The following is a 17,013-nucleotide window of genomic DNA, read 5'->3' as shown; positions in this document are numbered from 1 at the left end:
GTTAATGACATCTTAAGATTGTACTTAAGATGGTCTTAAATACAAGAATTGACTATGAATACCGGCCTATGTATATTTTTACTCATATTTTCTCAGAAATTTTCTAAGAACTTCTCACGTTTTAGAATTTAGATTTATGGAAAAGTTTTGAAAAAATAGCCTTTCTCAGATACTTTCAGAATTAATTGAATGAGGATTTTCGGAATATATTTCAGTGCTTATATGTATGAAAATTTCCATATTTATATTCCTTTTTTTTTCACTCTTATACCTTTCCTCTCCTATGTACGTAGCTTCCATTTTCTCTGCATACACAAAAAAAATTTTCTTTTTATTTGAAAATATCTTTAGTTTTAATGTGAAAATTTTGAAATTAGATTATATTGAGTTAAACGAAGAAAACTTACTTGAGTGAAGTCATTTTATGTAGTTCAACAAAAAAAATATATATTGAAATTCTTATAAGAAGATTATAGATTGTTGATGCGTACGTATGTACGAAACAATATAAATAGTTAATTTGAGTATTTTAATTTGACACTTTTCTGTGTATCCATTCAACTGTGTATCTTTCCATTGATTTTACGTCGTCTTATCATCTTTTTTCTTAAGCTTCCATTCTTTCATGCGGAAGAATGTGCATATATCCCTAGAATAAAATAAAATGTTGCTATTACACTGCTATTCATTCAATGTTCAACAGTCGCAATGTGGATATGCGTCGTAATAAAATAAGCAGGGAACACATCCGAGAATACGTTCGAAAGTTGCATTCACACCCTGGTGGAAAAATTACTCATATTTTCTCAGAAATTTTTTAAGAATTTCTCATGTTTTAGATTTATGAAAGATTCTGAAAAAAATATGTAAACATTTTCAGATACTTTCAGAAATAATTGGATAAAGATTTTAAGAATATTTCAGTATTTACATGTATGAAAATTTCTATCCACTCCTCTTGTTTTCACTCTTATTTCTCCTCTCCCGCGTATCTTCCATTTTCTCTACGTACAGAATAAAAGAATATTCTTGATTGGAAAATATCTTTATAGTTTTAATGTGGAAATTTTGAAATAAGATTATATCGCGTTAAACGAAGAAAACTTGCTTGAAGTCATTTTATATATAGTTCAACCAAAAAGAAGTTGAAATAAAAAGCTGAAATTCTTATAAGAAGATTATAGATTATTGCGTATATTCGAGTATATAAGTTTTGATCTGACTTCTTTTCTTTCTATGTATCTTTTCAATATCTTTCGGCGTTGGTTTTTTACACCGTCTTATCGTCATTTTTTCTTTACGCTCCTATTCTTTAATGCGGAAGAATTGTGCATTATGCTTATATCCCTATAGAATAAAATAAAATGTTGCTATTACACTGCTTCACTCAAAGATCAATAGTCGCAATATGGACATGCGTTACATATAATATAGAATATGCAGAAACATCCGAAAATACGTTCGAAAGTTTCATTCGCACCCTGATGAAAAAATTACTTATATTTGTTCAGAAAGGACCCCGCACAAAACCAATAGATAAAAGTAGCCCCAGTTAAATTGGCTGAAGTTTTGAAATGAAAAAGCCCTATTTTCAAAGCTTTACAACACGTCTGAAGATTCTTCTGATATGTATCAGACAGTGTTAGGATGTTTGAAGATATACGTGCATTTATTAGGCTTTTTCATTCATGAACCATCATAGTCGATTTCAACACTTTGAGACCGAGAAAGAGAGAGAGAGAGAGAGAGAGAGAGAGAGAGAGAGAGAGAGAATCTCGGAAACTGTTTATTTTCTGAACTTGCGGCCATTGAGACTTTTGATCAGGAGAGTCTGAATTTCATCATACTAAAACTTCAGCCAATTTGACTGAGGCCACTTTTCCATTGGTTTTGTGCGGGGTCCTTTTCTAAGAATTTCTTTCATGTTTTAGATTTATAAAAAATTCTAAAAAAAAAAGTAAAATTTTGACTATTCTTCCGAAAACGCCCGTGCTCTGATTTAGATCAAAGTTCGTAAATAGGTTCCTTTTAAATCGAAAAGAAGTATACTAAAAGGATTTGTTGCGATTCAAAAGTTAAACAACTTTTTCAATATTTTTCTACATTTTCTTTTTTTATGTCTTACATCTCTTTCATATTTAATTTTTTTATGTCTCGCACACCATTTTTCATTTATAACGGAACGTTTCATTACGTTAAAATGATTTCACTTGGATTTTTAACTTTTCACGTGAAGCGAGGTTCACCTCACACCGCCCAATGCTTTTATACGTCTTTTGTATCTAAAAAGAACCTTACAAATTTTGACCTAAATCGGAACATGGGCATTTTCTGAAGTTTTGCTAAGATACTTTTAGAAATAATTAAATGAGGATGTTCGGAATATTTCAATATCCATATGTATAAGAATTTCTGATAATATGCACGAATTTTGTCATATTTATTCAGATTCCTACAAAGATGTGTTGGCAGGAAAAATCTGAAATATTTCATTATTATTTCGTCTGAATTTTTCTGAAAAATGTTCCAATTTATATAAAAAAAAATCTGAAAAAGTCTGAAAATTTTCATAAAAATTCTAACTAATAATATTAAAAAATTTGAGACATTTTTCCCGGGCAAACTATATTCACGGATGAAGAAGACTCGTGAAAATCTGAATCACTGCGTAGATTCTTTTGGGTGTCACACCCCGCGTGCCGTCGAAAACAAGGGAACACGCTACCTGCTACTCCTGAAGCTAGCCCCGCGTGGAATATTTTTCTACGTGGAATGAAGAGGATATTTTTTGTCGTCGAACCGTTTTATTGTCGTATCGTTTAGCGCGCTTCGAAACTAGCTCGCGTTTACGTTCTGACGGCGTTCGTGACACGGCGCGATCACATTTCCACGCTATTTCAATAACTTTCCAGTGTGCAAATATACGTGTGTACCGATTTCTTCGGTGGCGGGCAGGCGAATTGGGTCGGTCTCGCGCGGAAGAGCCGCGAAGTCGAATTCTCCTCGCGCGGGCTTTTTAATGAATATACATCGCACGCGCGGGTCCGCTCGTCCCATTTTTTCCACTCGTCATCTTGCCACTATCAGCCGGTATATGTAGATTACCGGACGACGTATGCCGCCGATCGCGTATGCATGCATTTGCAACAAGTATTCCGAGTGCCCTCCGCTTTGCTAAGCTGCATATGCATTTATGCAAACCTCGGGATCAACGTAACGATGTGGCTTATACGTCGCACGGCATTTTATATCGCCCGGGGAAACAACCCTGATTACATTTTTGCACGATATCTCAAAAAATTTGCCGTAGATTTCATTTTAGACTGGGGGCCGCCCCATGTCGCAACTGCTAAAATTTCTTAGATTATTAAAATTCTCGAAAGAACTTGACCCATTTTCGTAAGGATTTCGGACTATCTATCCAAAACACCCGCCGGTCAATGTTAGAACTTCATCAATGTTGGTGTATTCATTTTGTTATCTATCTATGCTTACACGATGTTTCCACGCTTGCAGTTAATTGATGATTTTATGTCTTATAGTTGAACATGACTCCCAGAATTCTTGCTTTTGTTTTCAGCCTCTCCTAAAGTTTTCTTTTTGCGTTTCCAAGACATATATAGAAACCGGTATGTCGTACATTGGACCTATTTTTGCCGTCAATAAGACGTCAGAAAATGATGTCGTCACGAGACCTATTTAGGACGTCTGATTGGTCATTTTGTGACCAAAATTTACCGTCATTATGACGTCATTTTGCTACTTGGGATCTTTATGGTGAAGGCGGTAACAAACAAATATTGAATATTTTTCGGTATATTGTGCCCATGTCGATCATACCTTGGTATGCTAAATCACTAGGAAAAATCTGAAATGCTAAATACCTTTCTGATAACATACAAATATCCTTCTGAGCATATAGTAACGTATTTGTCATCTTGGACAGCTCTGATGATGAGCCATAGAGTATAGAGAATAAAATGACATCAATGGAGGTCAAAACTGCTTCCAACAGGGAGAACCTAAAACAGCTATTTTTTCTTTGATACTACCATTATGATCTACAAAATAATATATGATTGATGACTAGGCCCGGATTAGCCCAAAATGGGCAAAGTTCTTTCTCCGAGATTATTCCCTAACAAACAAAATGTGCTTTGTAGTATCATATCCTTGGTACAATATCTTATCTCAAACCTTTTGTCATCCGTGTTGCCTTGAAGATAGGAAATAGTTTCTGAAAAATTCTTCCAAAAGTCGTCCGATAGGACTTACTATATCTGTCTCGTATTTCTGAATCACTGAATTCATATCCTCTTGCCGTGAATTTTTTCGGAATGGCTCACGTTCCGAGATGAGTATGACGTCAGACTGAGAGAACGCATGACGGATCGTTTAAGGATTGAGGACTGAGCGCCGTGGGTATGGTACGAACAAGCGAGTATTAATACGTCAGTTTAATGTGATACATGAGGCATGATGATAGTATCGGCTTGGTAAAGACAGTGACCGTTATATTATTCGTGATGATAATAATAATAATAATAATAATATATATAATATGTATATAATATATATATATAGCTCAACGTACAAACTATACCTTAATAAATTCTAACGCGGGGGCGTTATTTTATATACACAGCCTTAGACCACGTGCTGGTCCAGGTTTCGATTCCGCAAATCGCGGCTCCAGATTCGGATTTCTAGGATTGGAGCATTGGGGATCGACGGACCCTGCGTCCTACACGCTAGCTGCAGGTCCTCTCCTCGACTCTATCGTCCTTCTCAACCGCGCGACACGTTCCGACACGCTATGCTACATTCCTATTAACTAATTATCGACATTTATACATAGTACAACCAGGTTTCTCACACACGCAACACCTCGTACGCACGCATGCACGCACGCATGTACTCCGACCTGCGCTGGGAGGACTACGCGAGGACCCTTTTTAATCGGGGAGTTTCTCTAGCTCGTTCTGGTGCATCGGTCATGCTACCGTCCGATGTAGGATAAAAACATAGCGATTACGTATAAAATCAACCAAAATTGTTATTGGTATTATATAGTGGCACGTAACATTTTAATATAAAACTCCTTTCCAAGTTGCATAATGATTGTATAGTGATTAATTGCGGTTCGATTATCTGTATGCATCGTAGTATAAATGGTTATTTATATATCGCATCGTGTATACTTTATCTTGACCAGGTTCGAAATCGCTTCTTTTACTTTTGAGCGCGACTAAGGATGTTTCTTCCCTAAAATTAAATGCACTTGATAGAAATAACATTTCCAATCTTATATAAATCGTAAGATTAATCAATCCGTTAACGCCCAGTGGTATTCGTATAACGATAAATACTCCTCGTTTCTCAATCCTTCTCTTCTACTTCTAGTGCGATATCTCATCTTTTGGATCAAATTACTAGAGGAAAATGCCCTATTATGAGACAGGATCCTAATATGAGATATGTTAAGCTAAAAGGCCCTATATAGGCCCCATCTGTTGAACCCATCATGAAAAAACCCCGACATCTCATATTAGGATCCTATCTCATAATAGGGCGCTTTCCTGTAATTATTACAAAATTTTAGGTGAAAAAGATTTTGGGCGCTAATGGATTAATCACACATACAGATATACTTCATAGAATGCTTCCAGATATGAGAATAGCTCGAGGAGACTCTGCGAGAATCCTTAACCCTTTCGCCTTCTAATAGCCTACGATTGTATTTACGATCTATGGTTTTTTAAAATACCTGCTTGCAAAGTTCTTATAAAACATTCCTTTATATAATCGCACGCGCGCAAAAGGGTTAAATGTGATTATACCTATATAACCACAAATCCATGAAGTCGAGGACCGAAGGATCCAAGTAGATCTGTAGATCCAACTCTGCCTGTGTCGTTACAATCGACATTATTACAATTATAATAACAGCCGCCTGTCGTTCAATGTAAAAATCGTTCATTGCACATTTCTACTTTCCTCGGGGGAGGTAATCTGCGTATTATATAATTTCTTCCACGCACGGAGAAAGAAATCGATTGACATTATTACAAGCTCGATAAAAATACCTCAAAATCCAGATCTTCGCTAAAGAATCATCGGGTGCTCTAGAAAATATCATAGTATTAGTGTTTGGACTCTTCTAATTCCATGAGTAATACTTCATAATTGTATCCTCGCATATAAATCCCTTTTTGAGAAAAATGTTCCTCGCTTGGAAAGATAAAAAGTTGATTACTGAATTTCGAGGTAACGCCATAACGCATCTGCATTATAAAATTCGAAATTTATGGTCGAATTCAAATTTTATAGAAAGGAGAAAACTCTGTAAAACTTTTTCGTGCTATAGTAAGTGAAGAACGAAGTTTGTGGTTGTTTATTTCACATTTAATGTGATCTGATAAAAAATTCGTGTTGTTATTTAAATGCCAATTGTACCAATACACGTCAATTGACCACACATGGCTAATTTATGCTTTTAAAAAACTCGCTAAGAATATCTACAAATTTCTAATAGGATCGGAGAGGAGAATCATCTGTACACCGGGTATGTGAGAAATCGTGATGCAATCAAGGGCAAGATGAGATCAATTATAATTAAATAGTTGACTAAGATAAGATGAATAACGATGTGCTATTAAGTTGTATTTTTTCTTCGTTTACATTATGATCATAGCGATAACATGTAGTTATAATAAATTAGGACTTAATAGAAAAAAAAAGAAACGATACAAAACTCTAATGACAGTCAATTAATGGAGTTATCAGTGCAATCGAGCCTGTGCAAATGCGGCTATTTACGGTCATGCATTTTTCCGTGCGTAAAAGTGCGGAAGTAACGCAAGGTAACATGGCACGATGGCTTAACAACGAAAAGACAGGAAAGAGAGGGAAAAAATTAACGAGAAAGGAAAAGTGAAATGAATGGCTCGCGAAATAGGGAAGCATGCGGGTAGAGAGAGAGACGCCTCTTTCTCATATATTACGTATTTACAAAAAAAGCCGCCTGTGTACAGCCATCGAGAGTTCGGTACGATTAGTTATCATATTCCGCAAGCGCTTATAAATCACTATGCCATGTGTGTATATTGCACTGACGAAATTGTCGCCGATAAACACTTGCAATTGTTCGCGAACGCTCAATCGCACGTTTTCACGTAAACGTCGTAAAATAGCTCACAGACGACGGATGTCAAATTTTCTTAAACATATGTTGACGCTGCATTGATGCAGAATTCATCTTTCTTTCCCCGAATCTTATTTCCTTCGTGTGAATTAAATTCGGTCGAGTTAAAAATTGACAACAAAAAGAAACGGACAACACAATTATTAATGAAAAAACAGAAACATTTATAAACAATTGATATCGGTAATGAAAAATAATGTTTCTCCAAGAAGGTAATATTCGCAACAATTAATGCCAGTCTTCCAAGCGCGACAAATACACATGTGATTATTGTAATCGCGATGTCTCGTAATAGTCAGAACAATACGTGTTATATGCCGCATACCAAATATATATCGTCATGTTTAAAAAAATATTAAATTAAAGAGCTATCAACAACTGTACAGATTCGTAAAAAAGATCCACGAGAGAAGAAAGTCGTAAGAGAAATTAATCGCGATCGACTTCCGGGCTTGATGTCTCACTTTTATAGACAACGTTTAATATTTAAAAAAAAGGACAGAGAGAGAGAGAGAGAGAGAAATCTCTCTTACACTAGTCTTGTTTTACCGCAAGAGTTTAATCAGTCTGTGTATAAAATTGTTCAAATGTTTTTTTTTGTACAAAGTGTTAACATCAAGTTTTCCCTAGGTTAAATTTTCCATTAATTTTTATTCTTTTTACTAAAATCATCTCTAATTTTATCTTTATGTCTAAGTAGTAGGCCATGCTGTCTGATTAACATTTCCAATTTTCTGATAAATATTAAAAATTAAAAAAACATGACAGCCCTAAAGTCGATATTACGCAGAATATCTACATCCTTGTACGCGAGCTTGAGCTAGTTCGAGTAATTATATTCGTTTGTGCGGGTAAAATTGGGAGAATTTGGGAGAATCAAAATCCCGACCAAGATTCCGAATAATTATTAAATTCGACTGCTACTCAATCATAAAAATACGTATGACTAACAATCATAAAAGATGATTGTAAACGAACAATATTGTCAAATTGCCTTCGCGACGAAATCTTTCGTTGTTTCCGTCAACGAGAGGGGCTGTTTCGCGCGGCGAAATTGTAACTATTAATGTAAAAGTACATCAGTATGTTACGCGCGTGTTACGATATAACGTACAAAGACTTTGGCTTGAATTGTATAAAACTGTAATTTTTTTGTGCGTGTCGCCTAATACTGCCGAAATTTTCATGCATCCTTCATTTTTACAAATACAACGATTGAATGGAGCGAAGTTAAATACAATCGTTGTGCAGTTTCAACATTGTAGAAATAGATCACAAAACTGTCGACAATTGAAAGATGCAGTGAATATTTCGCGACAAAATTTCGCCGGATATCGATTAGCCGGAGCGATTAGTAAGCTGCGAATTTATGTTTACCGATTTATATTCGATTTATCGTCGATTGTATGATTTGTCATCGATTTTTATTGTATATAATATACGTATGTAATACTGATTTTTCGATTTAATCAGTTCCAAGGATTTGTGGCAGTTTAAAAGTGTTTCAACTTTGTACATACATACCTTTTGCCAGTAATATTTGCTGGAGTGCATTAACATTTCTTAATACATACATACAGTAGAACTTCATTTATCACGCTATTTTCGTTCATTTATTTTTTACTTCAATCTTTCATTCCAAAATAACAAATCTTGTGCGCAGATAACTGATTAACTCTCCATTGCCCTCGTTCAGCAAACGAACGTTAGTGCTCTCGTATGAGCGCCGCGCCGCACTTGTATGTGTGTCACTATATATTAGTGCGGCATTACCATATAGTTTTCTCAGATTAACACAGTCTTATAAGAACAAGAGGATGAGACATCGATCTACCACAGTAAGCTTAGGTTTGACAATAATCATGTTGACTGTACGTATTTACTCTCGCCATGAGCGCCGTGCTCAGATATATCACACCTAACACTTTCAAAGTCTAATCTAAAAAAATTGTACTAACAAAATATTAGAAAATAGCTATACAAATATAATCTAGAAGGTTGTAAATGAAAAGTTTGAAAGTTTTAGAGTCAGCTTTTATATCTTTTATATAGAGTCATATATCCATGCAATTAAAAAAATAAAATGTAAACTGAGCATTCACTTCATAAGAGGGCAATGGAGGATTACAACGGATGCCGGTAAGTACGTATTCCATAGGATAAGGATCTGTGAAAAGAGATCTATAAAAATAAAAGTTCACGAAATTATCAATCTAACAATCAAATCCACAGATTCCGGATTTGGAAATTTTAAAGTAGTGTTTATGGCTCGGTAAAACTCTCGTAAGAAATCAAATAAAACAGATGAAAGTTAGAACTCTTGCTAAAGTTACTTGCTTCATCATTATATTTGACGCGAATTGTCCTCGCGAATGAAGTTCCACTGCAGCCTCGATATATCGGATAAGAACTGTAGGCGAGGGGGAGGGCGGAATACGGAGAGGGTGAGAACTTTTTTCTCGCACACTCGTTCACATATTGTACGCCACGTAGATAGGATCGAGCTGGTCCGCGAGAAAGCCGTCGCGCAAGTGCATCCGTTGCTTCTCACCGCGCGAATTAATGGGTACCACACCGGGGTCCACTACAACTACCACACCGACCACCAAATGGTGTTCCTCGAGCACGGCGCTCGTCACCAAAGCCACGAGATCGAGGGCCTCGCTTTCGCTACCGTCCAATTCTACCACTACCACTAGAAGGTTGGTCCATGTGAACACAGCGCTGGAAGAAAAATACAATAACAACGTTCGATTATCAATAGCTAATATCGCCAATACAAAGAATAAGAATAAGATAATAAAGGTTTGCAATTGTATATGGATAATATTGTAGATTATCAAAAGATTAAGAAAATATTCAAATTGGATTAAAATTTAAAAGGACTTACCATTCTGCGATTTTCTTGTGACACCGCATGACACTGTTCTCGATGTCTATCGGATGGTAGCGCATACCTCGTAGTAGGATGGCCTCGTCGAGAGCACCAACGACGAATACGGCATCATGAAGTTCTGGATCGCTTGGTACGAGATCAGCCTCGGGCACATTGTTAGTATCACCGGGTACGTCGCTAATCACCGACTGCTGAACGCTCTCAGTCCTTCTCAGGAAGCCAAGGTAACCGGTCCTCGCGTAGACCTCGCTCGTATTGCCAGTAACCAGTCGCGCGTTGAAGTGATCAGCGTAATCGCTCTCATCGCCATAGATCGTGAAGTAACCGCTCGCGTTGTGCGACGATTGTACCCAGATCTCGCCTAGATGCGAGTCGCCGCATTGACCCTTGGTTTCGGGATTCGCAATGATTACTTTCACGCCGGGCAGCAATTTTCCCGATTCCATCAAGCACAGAGAATGCGGACTGCCTCGTTCCACCAGGGATACTCGGTCGTTACGTAATGCACGAAGGTCCACATAAACTGTCGAAGGCTCTGGACTGGATGCTCCCTATGAAACAAAATCAGGAAAATAATGATATATAAGAGTAGATCTCTAGGAACCATCGAAACGATTAATCCAAGCAATCAATTTTACCTGTAAGCAAATAGCAGTGTTTACTCTGCAACCGAATGAGGTGGAGACCGCACGCGGACTTAGACCGAGTGCGGAGAACAGCTTACTAAAACTCGTCGTTAACGCTATCCGTGGCCTTTCCTCGGCGACGACAACACACGTTCTCACGCACGCCAGGCTGACGCCTCGTGCCTTGAGCGCGTGAACCGAGGATCCGAGTCCCTTAGTGCACAGCTCCATAACGCCGTACGAGCAAAACGTGTCTCTTACTCTGGATTGGCTGACCGCCGACAACCAGAGTGCAGGATTGGCTTCCACCTGGTAACGGTAACAAAATCGATCAAATTAAATCTCTTCTCACCGAGCACAAGAATTGCGATACTTACCTCGGATGGTGGTATCAGTATAGAATGATGTCCACTATATATACTGCTGAGACACCATAAGGCAAAACCGAGGCCCGAGTACGGATCCAGACAGAGAGCGATGTGTCTGGAGGGGTAGAGCTCGCACGCCAATTTCATGGCACGACATAACGAAGTGACCGCCGCGTGAGACATTTTGATGCCGGCGAGCATGCCCGTTGTCGAAACACTGAAGTCCAGATAGGCCAGCATCTCCGCGGTGGGCGCCCGATACATCACCGGTAGCTTCTTCTTTGGCATGTCGTCCATATCTAGGATCATCGGCCAACTCTTCACGTCGACCACGTTGTTCGCTTCCTATGCGAAACAATACCGGTCAATAATAATGTACACCTTTATCGCCTTCTAATATCGACAACACGATCAACATTTTCAATTACCTTTGTCTTCAACAACTTGAGGAGGTTCTGGTTAGTCAACACGAGGACGGATTTGCTGACGTCCACAATCATGCGAACAGTCGGCAAGGTCGTTTGGAGATTTTGCGGATGAGGTGGCCTGATGGTTACCGGCACAGCGCCAACATACAAACAACCGTAAAACGCGCATATCAGATCGGTACCAGGTGGGAAAATTAGCGCTACATGGTCCCCGGTGTTGACTCTTCCTCGATCCAAGAGTAGATTCCCGATTCTCTCGGCCTTCTTGTGCAACTGCGAGCAGGACAATGAGGTAGCGACGGTGCCCTTCGCGTTTAACGACGTAAATATCACATGATCCGAAGTACTAACAGCGCGCCACCGTAGAATTTCAGAGATAAATTGGTACTGAAAGATAAACAATAATGTAATATAAAAATAAAGATTGAAATCGCTCTTCCTTTCTCTCTCCCTCTCATTGAGTTTCATTGAACTTACGAACCTTTTTGGCATTATCACTATCCTCGTCTAGGACACCCATATCTCGTCCCTGCGCAGAGGCTAATCGATTACCCTGGACTATGTTCCCTACCATAACACTGGCTGGACCGACATCTGCAACAGAATCCCCCGCTACACGCCCCCGCACCATTCCGTTAGTAAACCAACACAAACACTCAACCCAATAATGAGTAGCTCACACACTCTCTCCTGACTGAGGCCGGAAAAATCAAAGCTAGAGCAATCTGGTTTTCGCCATCGTAGCCAACAATACAAGCGTTCATAGGTCTTCCGCTCCACAGGTCTACGCTTTAACGCGCATTCACGAATCTTTGTGGATCCATGGATGCTTGAATTTCCAAACATCTTTTTTTCAATGAATTGTACAGTCCAGACTAATTGTACAGATCCCAAATTGATTACGTTGTACATTAGAATATCGACGTGAAATTAAAAAAAGAAAGTACAGAAAAGCACTGAATACAGGAAGCTAAAAAAATATGGAAAATTTTTTTCCAGCGAGAAAGTAATTCAGTAAAAGGTTAAGAACCTCTTTCTAATCACTGAAATTAATTATATTTGCATTTAATTAGGATACTACAGGATATTCGGAACTCAGCCAAAAGAAAGAAGGATAACTAAATGGAACGACATGCTAAGCATGTATAATTAACTGTGAAAGGATTGTTAATAAAATAAAAGATGCGCGATAACTTTGTGTTCTAATCTAATCTCAGTATTTTGCAACGAATGTGAATCCCGAGTATTTCCCAAGAAGATATAACACAATGTTACCACGCATTCCGTACAGTGTTTCAAAAAAATGCACATTTGTATTTAATCATTAAAAAATCCGCTCTTGTGAGAAATTTAACTAATATTTAAATTTATTTAACTAATACTTCAAATACTCATTTAATTACAGAAATATTATAAGTAGACAAATAAAATTCCATCGTGACATCTACTTTGAAACACCGGTATATATGAAGACATTACACCATGCAAGTGTGTGCCAGATTTCTGAAGCCTACCAAAAATATATAGATGTATGAAATTTCTCGATGTGTAAATAGAATTCTAGAAAGAGTAAAATTTGTAATTATCATTTTTTTTCGATTTCTTGCTACTCCACTCCCTTCACTTTCACATACACACATACATTCATACGCACATCTTCTTTCTTATTTATCTTTCCCTTCGCCTATCACCCTCGATTACGATTCACATACACAATACGATTTTAAAAAAATTATCAAACTACTCGTAACTCATATCCACGTCAAACGTTTGACGTGGATACAAGTAATACTAAATATGTTCATCTGATTGTTTGATTTTTAAATTAAATATAATTTTTGTATTAAATCTGATCTTTTTATATATATCTTATATCAATATTTACAGTCCTTAAGTTCTATTTTGTAAATATAGAATGTACAAAAAGAAAATCGCTGGCATTTTTGAAAAAAATGCTTACTGGCGTTTGCACAATTTTCATTATTTAGGTTTACGTCGATATCTGTCAGTCCCAGAAAGATATCGACGCGATACCTGCCATTAGACTTTGCTTCATTTACCTGAATGAATTTCGCGCGGTTTTGGCAAATTGGTGACACATGTGTGAGGACAGAGGAGCACATTAGCCGGATGGAGAGCACCCTCGAGGAAGCGGCGTTTCGTTTCCGAAAGGTGAATACCACCCAGCGGCGTTTTGGGCAAATAGTTGGGTGGTACCAAGGCAAGACAATATATTCCTACTGCATGGATCGAGTCGACTGCTTGCAGCACCCGAGACATCCACTGGAAGCTCTGTATAAAATGATGAGAAATACTTAAGTATGTTCAAATCGGCTTTCTAACAGATATACTTTTTTTTTTTCTTTAAATAAAAGTTTCTCCACCTTTTTTTCTTTAAATAACATTTAATTCTAAAACGTACCTCTTCTTCACTGCAATCAGGCCGTTGTTCGGCAACGACGCATATCCTTTCATCCCTAAGAACTCGCACGCTGAAAACGGCGATTCTACCACGATAGATAAATTTCATTGGTTCGACTGCCAAGACAGTGGCGATAATGTCGTCGGCATTGTGTTTCCTCCCAGTCACCGTCATGAGACCGTCCCGCGATCCGCAGACAAACACGAGTCCTCCAGGACCAAGAAAACCCAACAAGCCGGAACGCGTGTATTCTACCTCACCCAAAGCAGCACCGTCGACTTGTAAGGGCGATACCTTGAAGGTATTATTGGTAAGCCCTTGCAGGCCCCAATATTGGCTACCAGTAGCTGCACTGTGTACGCATATTTCACCCACTTCATCCGTCTTACAAATAAATGGCTGTCCTTCCATCTTAATGACGACTACTATACCTGTGAAAAATGCAAAGTTAAATCGTCATTAAGATGCGTCACAGTGCAAAAACAATCAATTTGCAAAAAGACTCACTTCCAGGCATGACTTGTCCGCAATCCTGCAGCGTCAATGACGTAAGGGAATTCTCCTGATCTACTCTGACAACTCCGTAACTCAGGCCGGACATGGAAAGAACTCCACGACCAGTCGCATTCACTCCTGCGCGTCCTGGCCTTCTCACAGAAACTGTAAGTGCCTCGCTCGAAGAAGCGCAAGGACAGACAGCGTCCGGCCTGAGTCCTTTAGGCTGGAACACCGAGAGAAACTGATCGCAGGACGAAAGAGACCAAGGATTTGCGCCATCTGCCACGAGTAGTAACCTCAACGATGCCAGAGAGACGTCTTTATGATCCTTAGTTGCTAATAAACCCCAGTGAAGATCTCGTGATTTTACAACCGCGACGCTGGCACGATGTTTCGTGATCATCTGCATCCAACTAGCGGGATTAACCTTCATCAGAGCATAAGGGATGAAAATGACGTGCATGCCGTTTAGCACGCTAGTCAAAGTGCTGTGCCAGAGGCCGACTTCCCGTTTAAAGTCTAGCACGCAGACGGCATTCTCGCCTTCAGTGTAGCCGCAGGCCTGCGTGAGAGCGCGACAGTGGGACATCATCGCCGCCCTGGTAATGGTCACGCCCATCACAGAGCCATCCTTGTCGGTGGTGTATTCAATATACGCGGGGGTGTCATCGGTAAGCCGTGGTGGTGGCAGCCAATCCTTGGGCGTTTTGCCTAGATGCTCGGTAACGAACCAATGCAGTTTTGGCCAGCCCTTAAAAGCTACCACTTCGCCAGCCGCCGTCTTCGGCAGACCCTTCAGGCATGCTTCACTAGTCAACGCCACCTGAAGATATCAAGATATATAGACGTTGCTGATTCCCAAGGTCGAGTGAACGAGTCACGGTTACGTACATTAACACAAATTGTAATGCAAATTGCAAGACTGCACTGCTAATTAAACATGCAAATATAGAAAAGAATGTTGTTTGTCGGATAAGGCAGGAGACCGTGCTCCGCTTACCTGAATTCCACAGCTTCCTAAGAGAAAACCGATCTGTTGAGAACCCGCGTCACGACGGGTCAGAGGTACTTCGATGGGCACTGGCACGATACCGGCCTGAAGACAGCCATAAAAGGCGCACATGAAGCTGATCGGATCGTTGTTCGGATAAACCAGGGCGATCCTGTCGCCAGGTTTCAGGCAGCAATCCCCGCCGCGACTTAGAGCCTTATTCAGAAGGGTATAGGCAATCTTGTGAGAGCGACTGAGCAGTTTCCCATACGTGAGCGTTACGCAAAGCTTGCCATTAGGATCCAGGACGGTAGCCACAGGTGCTTTGTACGTCGCCGAGCCGTACCTAAATGTAACAGATAGATTCTTACATGAATCGCTGAATATATGAATCTCCGCTCGCAGTTTTAAATCGTTGGATCTATAGAATCATCCTTGCGGCATCCTTGACTCATCGATAACTCACCTCTGAATGGCGGCCTCGAGAGATCGTGGCAAACCCGATGGCACCGATAGCGCCTCGCCTATCGCCGACGTCATGGAACCGCCTTCGGGTTTGGGAGCATTTGGATCCTTCGGATTCGCCGCGATCTCCAGCTCGATGTCGTCGTCCTCGTAAAACTCTGGTAGCGGTCGACGTTTCGGCCGTTTCAGCGTGTTTAACAATTGTTGGATCTTTGCGGAGACCTTCCAGCGACCGGTGGTGCCAGTACTGTTCTGATCTTCGACCACATGCGCATAACGATTGACCCGGTCGGCGCCAGGCCGCCGCGTCGCCGATTGTTGTTGTCCGACCGGAGTACTGCTCGTAACATGAGTAACGTCTGGTGGTTGGATATTGCAATAGGCGTGCGGCGTGTACTCGGCGATGTCGGTGATGTCCGCGCCAGGCGGCCTCCTGGCCGGCGGTCTGGGAGGCGGTGGAGTGTCGCGAGCGGAACCGGTACTGCTGGTGTCCGACAGACCAGTGCCTATCAAGGTCAACAATAACTTATAGCACACAATTATCGGACAGCTTATTTCGTGCGACCATCATGTGTCACACGCGCGCGGGTTTTTTCACGTTTCAGCTCGCGGTTCAACCACTTTTTTCCACTTGGATGCATGGAGGAAAAATAATGCGTATTGATTATTGGCGTGTCGTCCGGCGGAAACAGTCAAGGACGCGTGATCCCAGCATTTAGCGGAGTCACATGGCGCTTGAACTGTACACGACGCGTTTTCTTACATTCTTTTTTCTCTTTCGACATATGCGGGTGCAGGAAAACAGATGGACAAAATTACATTTGCTGTATGCTGTATTATGCGGCGCACCGATCATCCACTCCATTCCATTTACATCTCTATGTGCGAACTATTTGAATATTCGAATCTCACTCGATTTTCGATTCGAATTCGAATTTCTATGATTCGAATCTAACCCATTCGTATTATATATATTCAATTTTATAAAATTATATTTCTCGTTAATAAGCAAACCAATACGGTCATGTTAACAGGGCTGCGTTCAGGGAGCGCGCTATTAGCGCTATTGCATCATTCTATCTTTATCGCTCATCAGGTGTAAAACAAGGATAGAA

At 39.8% G+C, this 17,013-nt stretch overlaps 1 protein-coding gene across 7 annotated transcripts in view; it reads right to left on the bottom strand.

Annotated features, from left to right (window-relative positions):
• Positions 1-4,442: 4,442 nt before the first annotated feature.
• Positions 4,443-17,013, bottom strand: part of Dip2 (disco-interacting protein 2) — a 34,316-nt gene continuing 21,745 nt past the window's right edge. For 5 of the 7 annotated variants that reach the window (XM_071716521.1, XM_071716515.1, XM_071716518.1 and 2 more), the window contains 11 exons: positions 15,900-16,404; positions 15,443-15,779; positions 14,452-15,265; positions 13,945-14,375; positions 13,583-13,814; positions 12,004-12,134; positions 11,523-11,909; positions 11,104-11,439; positions 10,739-11,035; positions 10,095-10,651; positions 4,443-9,928 (listed from right to left, as the gene is read on the bottom strand). In XM_071716521.1, coding sequence (XP_071572622.1) covers positions 9,676-9,928; positions 10,095-10,651; positions 10,739-11,035; positions 11,104-11,439; positions 11,523-11,909; positions 12,004-12,134; positions 13,583-13,814; positions 13,945-14,375; positions 14,452-15,265; positions 15,443-15,779; positions 15,900-16,404 — 4,280 coding nt within the window. In that variant the 3' untranslated portion in view covers positions 4,443-9,675. The remainder of the gene's footprint in view (positions 9,929-10,094; positions 10,652-10,738; positions 11,036-11,103; positions 11,440-11,522; positions 11,910-12,003; positions 12,135-13,582; positions 13,815-13,944; positions 14,376-14,451; positions 15,266-15,442; positions 15,780-15,899; positions 16,405-17,013) is intronic. The other 2 variants (XM_071716517.1, XM_071716522.1) reach the window with 1 other exon arrangement.

The sequence above is a fragment of the Temnothorax nylanderi genome, unplaced genomic scaffold (genome assembly GCF_030848795.1).
Source record: "Temnothorax nylanderi isolate EJ_2023f unplaced genomic scaffold, tnyl_v1.0 TNYL_tig0187_pilon, whole genome shotgun sequence".
Lineage (NCBI taxonomy): Eukaryota > Metazoa > Arthropoda > Insecta > Hymenoptera > Formicidae > Temnothorax > Temnothorax nylanderi.
This window is presented reverse-complemented; position numbering and strand designations above follow the sequence as displayed.